General features: G+C 56.3%; 1 protein-coding gene across 5 annotated transcripts in view; it reads right to left on the bottom strand.

Moving 5' to 3' along the window:
* Window positions 1-904: 904 nt before the first annotated feature.
* The window catches only part of Bcl9l (BCL9 like), a 30,094-nt gene continuing 19,752 nt past the window's right edge, over window positions 905-11,246 (bottom strand). For all 5 annotated transcript variants that reach the window (XM_021637941.2, XM_060372509.1, XM_021637945.2 and 2 more), the window contains 5 exons: window positions 7,463-7,673; window positions 7,239-7,323; window positions 4,869-7,155; window positions 4,245-4,526; window positions 905-4,006 (listed from right to left, as the gene is read on the bottom strand). In XM_021637941.2, coding sequence (XP_021493616.1) covers window positions 2,913-4,006; window positions 4,245-4,526; window positions 4,869-7,155; window positions 7,239-7,323; window positions 7,463-7,673 — 3,959 coding nt within the window. In that variant the 3' untranslated portion in view covers window positions 905-2,912. The remainder of the gene's footprint in view (window positions 4,007-4,244; window positions 4,527-4,868; window positions 7,156-7,238; window positions 7,324-7,462; window positions 7,674-11,246) is intronic.

Below are 11,246 nucleotides of genomic sequence, written 5' to 3'. Positions count from 1 at the left end.
CTCAGTTATGTTACCTAAATACGCTTTTGCTTTAATCCCAAATGTGGGCTGTGGTCTTTGCCAGCTGGTAACAGCCTGCCTTCTGCAGCATAGAGAGGGGCGTGGTCTAGGACTCTGAGGGATATAAATAGGAGACCCCAGAAAGAAAAGGTGTGGCAGTTTGGAGAGACGAGAGACCTTCAGTGTGGGGGATTGGACAGACACAGGAGAGACGCTTTGTGGTACAGCAGCTTGGAGGAGACAGACTGAGAGAAACGTTTCAGCGCAGGAGCTTGCTCGCTGCCTTTGCTGTTGCTGGAGATTGGTACAGCCCTGAAAGAACTCATCGACCCTAAACAGCCAGGAGAAGTAAAGGGCCTGCACCCTCTCTCCACTAACCTTCTCTCTCTCACCTAGGGTTCAAGGGTTGCCAAAAGGGAGGGAGAGTTTAAAGACAAGCGCAACAGTCTAACTTGCCTCTCTGGCAACCCTCGGGGCCTGTGGAAAGGAAGATAGCAAAGCAGGCCTAGCCTCAGGAGAGGGGGCACTTGGCTAAGAGAATGAGGAGACAGGTCCCTGTTTCACATTGGCCACCTGGGCAAGCAAGTCGCCAAGCCCCAGGTGGCGCTGGGAGGGTACTACCCAGAGGAAGCCGTTCCACACCTGCTTAGGGGAAGCCAGCAGGCAATTCTGAGAGCCCCTTCCTCCCAGGCACTGATCGAGGAGGGGATGGGGATGTTTGAGGAAGTGGGGTTGCCCCTGGGGGACCCCACTAGGGAAATTAGTGCTATAGCTTCAAAGACTGTACCCTCATTGCAGAATGGGGGGGAGGGAGACAGCTGGAGGTCGCCTCTTCTGCTCCCAGCATCCAACAGCCAACTGGGCAGTGGAGAAACCAGACACAAAAACCAAAAGGCAAGAGATAGCACTTTTGAATTTTCTCTTTTTAATAAAAAGGCACCTATAAAACAGGTCAATACAGTACAGGCAGCACAGAGACCCCCGGAACAAGCCTAAAAAGTGTTTCAAAATAAAAACCAAGAAGATGTCTTCACATATTGTATTTATATATTTATATTTATATATATATTTATATAATGGTACAAAATGGCTGGGGTATGGCCATGGATGGAGAGGAGAAGGCTGGCCTGTGGAGATCACCTTGGGAAGCTAGTGGTAGAGGTGGGAGACGAGGGCGCCAGAAGGGGGCATCCGGCCCTCTGTGGGCCCAGATGGATGCAGGGAGGGCAGGGTCTGGCAGGAAGGACAGGTTTCCACCCATCTCTCAACACAGAGACCTTGGCTATGGCCTCTGGGAGGGGAAGGGGAAGGCAGGGGCCTGCAGCCAGCTCTGAAGGGGGAGTGGTGTCTGACCTGGCTGACGACGGACAGCACCAGACTGGGAGAAGTGGGCACAAATTCCCTTTGTATTACAGCTGCCAAGGCAAAACCAGGCCCCGCAGGTCAGAAAGGCTGGGGACGGGCTCTGGTAAAAAGACACCCTGTCTAGAATGGCCCTGGGCCCTGGAGGCAGGACAGGAAAGGCCTTAGCCAGGGAGCTGCCCGCCACCTTACAAGGCAGGAAAGGAAGTGAGAAAGCAGGAGTAGTTTACTCCTGGGACCAAGGGAGACAAAACACCCATTCCTGTATGGCTTCAGTCTGACCAGTGGCGGGTGAGGGTCTCTCCAAGAGGGGAGGCAGTGGCTGTGCCTGGGTGGGCATAGACAGATCTGGTACATGACCCTGAGCCCTGGACAGAAGGACCTTGCCAGAGAGTGGGCAGGCGGGGGAGGCAGCAGGCTGTTCTCTTCCCGGCCCCCCGCCTTCCCTCACTCCACGCTAGGGGTGGAGGCCGGAGGGCCAACTCTGTTCCTTCCTTCTTTGGTGAGAAGCAAGTGGTGGTTTCTAGAAGAGTCTGTGCCCTGAGGAGTTAACTGGCCCAAGGCAACTGCAGCCAGAGGCTACAGCCCCATCATGCTAACCCCTCCACAGCTCCAGTCTATGGGGCCACAGGGCTTCAAGTTCTGACTAAGATGTAGCAGCAGAGGCACCCAGGCCAGGGGCCCTATGTACACCTGCTCTCCGGAAATCACTCAGCAGCAGACAGGCGGCCAAAGTAGTGGGAAGGGGGAGGTCTCGGCCCTCCCGGGCTCACCATACGGAAGCCTAGATGGTCTGACCTCAGTTCATAGGTGGGACACATGGAGGATGCAGAGGACTGTATGTCTCTGGGTCCAGGGGAATGGAGGGAGCGATCATTTGAAGGAGGGGGGAGGGTCTTTTTTTTTAATCATTTTTTTTTTGTGTGTGACTTCTATCAAAACACAGAAATACGGCACACGCACAAACCGGCACAAAAGCGCAGCTCTATTTACAGCTCCACAGGCACCTGCCCACCCGGCCAGCTGCCTGCAGGGGGCATGAGAGAGGTCAGCCCCCGTAAGCAGGGAGAAGAAATGAGGAAGACGAAGGGAGAAAAACTGAGAAACCGGGCAGAACCTGAAGCACTGACGAGGGAGGTGACGGTTCCACGAAGGGACAGAGGATGGGAAACCCTTCCCCTCCTACCTCTCCCCCGCAAGGACCCCCAAAGCGTAGCTGACAACGGCGAGAGGGGCAAAGACAAAGGGAAATAGAAGCTCCATAGGAGAAGGAACCGCAGGGAGGGGTAGTCCCGGCGCCCACAATGGAGCAAACAAATGCCAATTCCAACTCCCTGCCTGGACTCTTGCCACTTCCCCCTAAGCTGCCGGCACATCAGGTTTCCACAAATGCCACTCCCCACACAAGCCCCTTCCCACCCCTCCACCCTACCCCTGGACCCAGGCCATCCATCCCAACACTGGAGGAAAAAACAAAAAACAAAAACCTTTTTAAAGTTAACATATTCTCAGAATCCCCAGCTCCAGACCCCCCACTCCCCAGGGGCTTGCTAGAAGGGTAGATTGGCCATGCTGCCCGGCGTCGGGAGGTAACCCATCTGGCTGTCCAGAGACACACTGCGCTGCCGAAGAGGGTGGGCCACCATGAGGTTCTGCTGGGGGGGAGGCCCCATGAGGGAGCCCTGTGGGGAGAGCATGTGGGGAGGCTGGGTGTAGACCTCACCCCCCACACCACGCTGCTTCATCAGCATGAAATTCTGCTGGGCCATGAGGCCTTGCGGTGGGGACATGACCCCCTGCTGCAGCCCGTGGGGCACCATGCCCTGCTGTGGGGGCACACCTGTCCTGCTCAGCAAGGACATCTGTCCAGGGTGGCACATGGACATGCTGAGCCCCCGTTGGACCCCCTGCTGGCCTGGGAGGTTGGGGGGCCGAGAGGGCGTCTGCTCCGCCATCATGTTCTGCAGGTTCATGAGATGCAGATTTGGGGCCTGAGCCTTGGGGGGCTGGTTCTCACTCTTGGGGAAGTACTGGAGGGTGCTGCTCGGCTTCTCGGAGGGGATGATCCTGGACAGGTCGAACTCGGGAATGCCGGTGGGGGTGGGCCGGATCACCTCGCTCAGCTCTGGGTCGTTCAGTACAGATGCCACCCCAGGGAGCACCCCAGGCGGGTATGCGTCGCCCATTCGGCCGGCCATGCCTTTGCCCATCAGGTGCTGCTGGGGGGGGATGGGACCAGGTGGCTGGTTGGGCAGGTCCTCGGGGGGCAGGGGCATGCCTGAAGGGTAATGCTGCTGCAGGCCAGGGCCCCCACCCCCACCCCCAGCGGGGGCCATGGCACCATGGGGTTGCTGCAGCCGAGGAGGAAAGGGCATCATTTGGGAGGAGCTGGGCACGGGGCCACAAGGGGTATTTAGGGAGTCTGGGCCTCCTGGAGCCATCATCATTGAGTTTTGAGAAGGGCCCCCTGTCCCCTGTGCATTGGGGTGCAGTGGAATGTTGGACCCCAGAGGGGTGGGGGAGGGCAACATAGTAGGTTGAGGCTCATGGGACAGGGGCTGCTGGCCTGGCAAGTTCATGCCCATGGGGCTCTGGGCAGTGGCGGAGTTCAGGTGCATAGGGTTGGGCTGGTTATTGCTGACACCTGTGGGGAGAGAACAGGGCATTAGAGGCTGCACCTCCCAGTCCTTCCCAACGACCCCCCCACTCGGGGGCTGGGCTTTGGCCTAGGTTTCACTAAGTGATGGCAGTCACTGGAACAGGGCCCCGGAGTCACACCACCCCCATGGCCAGAGACTGCGGAAGCGTGCCGAAGCCAGCGCGGCCACTGAGGGGATTCCTGGTTAAACCCACGGCTCCCAGAGAGCTTTGGCTCCTCGCACCTGGCCCAGAGCCCTGCGGTGGTGGGGGTGGGGGCAGCAGGGGCCGGTCGGGCAGAAGCTCGTCGTCTGAGGTGGCGATGGTCTTGATGGCATTGTGGTAGAGCGGGGTGGAGCTGGGCATGGCGTACTTGGACATCTGGGACATCATCAGCGACAGAGGGTTCTGGGAAGGCGTGGGGTCTGGGGAGGATGTAAATGGTAGGCTGGGGTTCACGAGGCCACTGGGAGGGTTGGCAGGAGGTGCCGAGGAACTGTTGCGGGGGCCGCTAGGTGGGAGGGCACCTACAGACATGGAGAGACAGAGAGAGAGCAGGGGTCACTGATGACAGAAGGCTGAATTTGGCTGGTGGTACTCAGAGGGTCTAAGGAAAGGTCAGCTTCCCCCCAAATCTCCACCTCACTTCAGGTACACCCACACCCCAAGGGTCGCAGGCTCCTTGTAATCCCTGTAGCAGTTAAGGCAGTGGGGAGACCCCAAGTCCCAAGTGGGACCCTTCACGATGCCATATGTACTGGGAGCTCTGTGTAAGAGGCCCCAGCACAGCGGCCACCACGGCCACCACTGCCCCTGCAGGAACCTATCCACCACCAAGACTCCAACCCACATCCGCCCAGACGACTCACCCTGTTCCATGTTGCCCAGGGTAGAGGAAGAGTTCATGTTGAGAGGCGGCTGCTTATTCTGGGAGACCCCAGGACTAGGCATGGCCGTTTTGGGAGAAGCCACCCAGCCAGGAGAAGGCACCGCCATGGAGGGAGACTTGAGCCTGCTGGGTGAGCCAGTGGGTGAGCGAACACTGAGGGAAGAGCTGAGGACCTGGGGCGACTTGAGAGGCCCTGGTGGGTTGGCAGAAGGCAAGGGCACCATCTGCGAGGGAGTCTGAGGTGACCTGAGGTTGGCGGAGGGTGAGGTGACCAGGGGGGAGTGCACCTGGCTAAGGGTGGGTGACTTCAGATGCCCCATGCCTGGTGAGCCCATCTGATTAATACTGATGGTGAGATCCGAAGGCCGCCTGCCCAGCCCCCTACTGGGGGCGGAGTGCACAGGCCCAGGAGGATTGGATGCAGGGGGCAGAGGCATATGGCTAAGCCGGGAGGTGCCCACGGTGCCCAGCGGCATTGAACTCTGATCAGGGCTGAACATGTCTGGAGTGGTGCCCATGTCCTGGGGCACGGCCTGGTAGGGTGCCTGGCCCCCCGAGAAGCCCTGCTGGCCCTGGCTGGGAAACTGGGACGGCATGAGCATCTTCTGCGGACCGCCCATCATGCCACCGCTGTTCTGGGCCCGGACGCGAGCCATCTCTTCAGGACTGAGGCCCTGAGGCCCCATCATGTCTCCGGGGCCGCGCATCTTCTGTGACATCAGCATCTGCTGCTGTGGCGTCATCTGCACATTCAGGTTCATGTTCATGTTCATGTTCACATTCATGTTCATGTTGAGGTTGCCTGGCCCCATAGGTGTGTCCACCTCCCTCAGCCCAGACTGTCCCATGGGAGGACTCAGGAGGCCCCGGCCTCCGCCAAACTCTATGCCCATGGGAGTGCCGGCCAGGCCGTCTCCACCAGGCATCTGCCCCTGGAACATGGCAGGATCCATCTGTCGGTGTGCCTGTATCATCCGTTCCATTTCCATGCTCTGTCCCATGCCACTGCCTGCCATGCCCAGGGGACGCTGCATGCCCATTGACCGCTTCTCCAGCAACTGGTGCCTCAGCAGCTCCTCCCGGACACGAGGGGTCATGAATCGCTCTGCCTCACCCTGCCCACCTGGATAGGGCACAGCATTCTGGGCAAAATTGCTGGGTCCCCCAATAGGGGGCAAGTCTTCAGTCCAGCCCATGCCTGGCCTTACCGGTCTCTGCATGGCATTCATGGGTACCTCCATGGGTATACTCTGCATACCTCCAAATCCGGGCACCCTTTGCATCTGGTTGCCTGGGAAACGGGGACCAGGGAAGGGAGGTCCAGCTCGGAGCTGCATGGGATCTTGGACGTCCATCGGTCCCCGGAGTTGAGTACCCATTCCGGGTGGCCACTGATCCCCAGGTTTGCTGTGGTAAGGAGGTGGCGGGCCCCTCCCCATGATGCCCCCCATGCCCACCATGTCCTGCAGAGGGCGGCCCCCGTGCAATCCAATCTGCTCCTCTTTCCGCCTCTTCTCCTCGTAGTACTCCTCCTGCAGTTTGCGCCAGGCCACCTGCTCAGGTGTCAGGCTGTCCTGGCCCAGCCTCTGCATCATCATGTTCATCTGTTGCCCCATGTCCCCACCCTGGGGGTGCCCCGGCACGTCATGCTCCAGTGGGGGGCCTCCTAGGCTCTGTGTCTGTGAAATCATCGACTGCAGGGGTTCCTCGTACTTCTTCAGCCCACCGGGAGGTGCCGAGGGAGCCTGCTGAGCGGCGGGCGGAGCTTGTGCTGGGGGTCCTCCGTCACCAGCTCCTCCAGGGGGCCCCTTGAGGAAGGGCTCGGCCTCCCCACTGCGGAGCAGCAGCCTCTCGATGTCTCGCAGTGTCTGGAGAGAGCGTTCTCGGTGCTCCAGCTGCTCTTTGGACAGGCCCTCGGAGCCCACCAGGTTCCTCTGCCCGTTTCCTGTGGGGGTGGCCTCCCCAAGTAAGGCTGAGCCAGGGGCACTTCCGGGGTCCCCTCCAGGAGGCAGAGGGTTGTTAGCAGCGGTGGCCGTCGGGGTGTTAGGGTGGGTTCCCCCGGTCCCGCCACCTGTGCTGGCAGCTCCCACTGAGTTGGGGGCCAGGTCCTGACTCGTGTCTTCAGGAGGCCCCTCCGGGGGCAGAGCAGGAGGGGCACTGCCAGGGGCTGAGGGTGGCGGTGGAAGCGGGGGAGGCTGAGACTGCGGTGTGCCTGCTGATGGTGTGTTCAGGGGTAGCGGTTCCGGGGTGGGGGCCACTTTAGGGGCCTGAGGGAGGACAAAAGTAAAGACTGAGACAGCCCAGGGGCGGTCCCGACCCACCTCAGAACCAGGCAGGCCACCACGCTCACCTGATCCAGTTTGGCCCGGGGCACGTTCTGCTGGTGGTAGGTGAGGATGGACTCGGCCCGGCCCTGCAGCACGGCCTCTGCAGCCCTGCATCGGGGAACAGTGACCGGCCGCTCAGAGACGGACCGACAGAGGACGGAGCCCCACCCTCACCAACCCACCTTGCCCCCACGCTAGGCATGGGTAGACAGAATCCCCTCATCTGTCATCGCTCCCAGAGACTTACGTGTTAGCCAGCTGGGTAGTGAAGACATACACGAACTGTGATGGGGGCTTTCCTGGGACACCCCCACCCCCACCCCCAGGGACATCTGGCCGGAGGCCTGGTGGGGGGCCATGTGGGGGTCCTGGTGCACTGCTCTCATTGAGGGGCAGTTGTGCGGTTTGGCCAGGACCCAGCTGTGGGGCCGCCATGGCTGGGTCTGCTACATTACAATCTGCAAGAGGAGAGAAAAAGGATAGCAGGTGAGCGGTCCAGATGTGGGAAAGGGAACCAGCTGGTATTCCTGCCCTGGGATGCTCACTGCCTCATAACCTGTGCCCAGAGGGTCATTTGTCCCCACAATCTCTGTGTTTACCAGTCTGACTTTCCATGCTGACACCAATCTTTGCCTAAGATGGCCAGAATGATGACTATGTAGAGAGAAGAGGGAACATGTGGCGGACACCCCAAAGCTCTGCTTAGCTCTTCCTAGAGTGCTCCCACTGCGGGGTATGTGAGTGTGTGTGTGTGAGAAAGAGAGAGAGAAAGAGAAAGAGAGAGAGAGAGAGAGAATATACTGTCTAATGATCTAAAGAAGAAAGCAGGGAGGCCGTAGTAACAGCAATGATTCAAACAACAGTCAGCTTTTCATCCAAGCCCACGATTCACTGACTGTGATTTTTTTACAAGAGCTAGCATTTGGCTAAGTCTCAATTTCTTCACCTACAAAATGGAAATACTACTTGTCCCTGCCTGGGGACAAGTCAAAGAAAGATGTTTACTATGCCACAAAGCAAACCATCAGTTTCAACAAAGGAGTCGGAAAGGCAGCATAGAGCACAAGTTCCCCCTCTGCTTTCACAAAACGATGAGCACAAGATTTCTGTCATTTCCGATCACCAAGAATCCTATGGAGGTGTCCCCACCAACAGCCAGCGAGCAAAGCCTGCAGCGGTGGACCCAGCAGGGTGCCCCCTAATTCAGTTAAAGTCTGACATTTTTCTTTCCCACAGGTAGAGGGATTCAGGCCAACAAAACTGGTCGTCCCCCCCACACACACACACACGGCTAATGCAAGCTCCAGGTCGGTCTGCCTGTGAATGACCTGTAAATTGGGGTTTCCTGGTTTCACTCCTCAGATTCTACCAGATGCCAGAGCAGCTGGAATACCTTACTTCTGTTTATCAAAAGGACACTACAGGAGCCTGAGCTGGCTCAGGAGGTAAAGTCACCTGTTGCCAAACCTGACAAACCCCTGGGACCCATGGCCCACACTGTGGAAGACGGAAACTGACACCTACAGATTTTTTCTGACCATCTCCCCCATGCACCATATGGTACACACACACACACACACTTAAAACAATGCTACTAATGAAGACGGGTGAGATGAACAAAGTTTGCAAGGCATATGAGAAAGGGTATTTTCTTCTGTGACCTCTCTAGGCATGAAACCAATCTCTTCGGATTTTGCAGGCATGAATGTAAGTGTGTGTGTGTGTGTGTGTGTGTGTGTGTGTGTGGTGTGTGTGTGAGAGAGAGAGAGAGAGAGAGAGTGAGAAAGAAAGAGAGAGAAGCAGATTTGCACACAGTTTAAGTTCCCAGGGCACATACAGAGGTCAACAGAAAACATTGAGTGTTGGCTCTCAGAAGCCTTGAACCTTGAACAGGATCTCACTAGTCTGAAACTTGATCATGCACACAAGACCAGCTGGCCATAGAAGCCAGAGAAGCTCCCAGAGAAGCCACCTGCCTCCACCTCCTATGCTACCCTCACAGGGTGCCAGGGCTGGTGCCACTGCGTCCAGCGCTCCGTAGGGTCTGGGAATCTGAACCAGGTTCTCATTCTTGCAGGGCGACCAGCGCTCTTTCTGGATTTTTACACTCATCATTAGTCATATTTAATTAAGCCACTGGCCACAGGTGATCCATTCAACATCCAGCCCCAGTCCCTTGCCCACAGGTTGAGGTGTGGGACTGAAAGCCCCAAACCTCTAATCCTGCTTTGACCTTCCCAGTCTTCAGGTTCCCTTAGGGCTGCTACCCACACCAGTCAACACAGCATTAAAAAACAAAAAAGTAAAAACAAAACACTACCAAACGAAAAAGCCAGCTTATCTCTTTGGAGATTCCCAGGATGTTAGAGTAATAAGGCAGGAAGCAAGGCAAGATCAAACATATATTTCACACTATCACAGAATGACACGCTGGGAACATTCCCAGAATAGCCACCCAGCACCAAGACACAAACCCGACTCTCCATTCCCACACGGATAAGATCTGTGACTGGTCATCAGTGGATTTAGGTGAGGGATGGATCCACTCTCACACCAAAAAGATAAACCCAAGTCGAAGCCTGCAGACTACAGACACCAAGAAACAGTACCTCCAGATAACACAAGAGCTTGATCAAGGCAGCAGCCGCCAGAGCCCAGTCAGCTCTGCTGTAAACTTCGGACTGGCCCACCCCATTCCACCTTTAACGTTAGCCTCATACCAACTGTGAGCTGACCTTGATGTATGTGAGTAGGGCCTCAGAAGAGGAAAGTACAGACCGGAACATACAGCAGGCTCCCACAGGCTATGGAGAGGGAAACAGAGTCTATCACAAGAAGGAGCTCTCTAATACCATGCTGGCAAACCCAAGTCACGCTGCTCCAAGTGTGCCATGTGCTTGAACTCACGTTCTCCTTGTCCCAAATCTAGATGGTAAAGAACTCACTTTCTCCTTGTGCCAGATCTAGATGGTAAAGAACTCACTTTTTCCTTGTGCCAGATCTAGATGGTAAACATCATCATTACTTATTTTTACTCTTTCTAGACAGGGTTTCTCCATGTAGCCTTGGCTGTCTCGCTTTGTAGACCAGGCTGGCCTCAAGCTCACAGCAATCTGCCTGCCTCTGCTTCCCTGAGTGCCGGGATTGAAGGTGTGCACCACCGCACCTTTATTTTATAGGTGAGAAATCAGAAGTCCTTTCCCAAGTTTATACAAAGCCAGTGCATCCCGGGGATGTCAGTGAAAGAGCTGGGTCCCCGAGCCTATTTTATTTACAGCTACCCGCTGTATTCATTCTGCCCGCTGTGAAGGATTCAATTGCATGGTTGAGTGCTGTTAAATAGCATGATGTCACAAGACTATAAGTCCAGCACTCAGGAGGTTTAGGTAAGAGGACTGGGAGTTCAAGGCCAGCCTCATCTATATAGCAAACTTGAGGTCTCCACTGAATGGCAGTCCACCTGAAAGAGGCTGGTCATGGACCTTAGCATTTCTTCTTATCTCTCGCTGCCTCTCAAAGTTTCTACAATGATACAGTCTAACATTACAGAAATAAATTCAGGGTGACAACAGGGTCCCTGTCCCGGGAAGCAGTGAAGATTCTACCGCTAAAAGGTCCACACTGAGACTGAATATAGTCCATACAGCACAAGTTAGTCACATGGGGGCCTTGAAGGTCGCAGGCAATTGTGGAGGCTTCTTACTGGCCACTCCCCAGTAGGGTCCATTCATTCCCCGCCTGCTGACTGTTTCCTCCTTTGTGACAGTCATCATAACACCTTCACCATGGGCTGCTGTGAGGACTAAACTCAGTAGCCAGCACTAGGGAGGCAGATGGATCTCTGAGTTCAAGGCTAGTCTGGTCTACTTTGTGAGCTCCAGGCCAGCCAAGGCTACACAGTGAGATACTGTCTCCAACCACAGCAACAGCCCACAATTTAATCTTCTCTGGCTAGCTTATGTCTCAGATACATAAGGACTAAAGAACCAACACCCACATCTCAACCCGGAAACGCACCCTGAGCACCTTCT

Source organism: Meriones unguiculatus, chromosome 1, assembly GCF_030254825.1.
Source record: "Meriones unguiculatus strain TT.TT164.6M chromosome 1, Bangor_MerUng_6.1, whole genome shotgun sequence".
Taxonomy (NCBI): domain Eukaryota; kingdom Metazoa; phylum Chordata; class Mammalia; order Rodentia; family Muridae; genus Meriones; species Meriones unguiculatus.
Note: the sequence above shows the minus strand (reverse complement) of the source record. Positions and strands in the feature narration are given on the sequence as shown.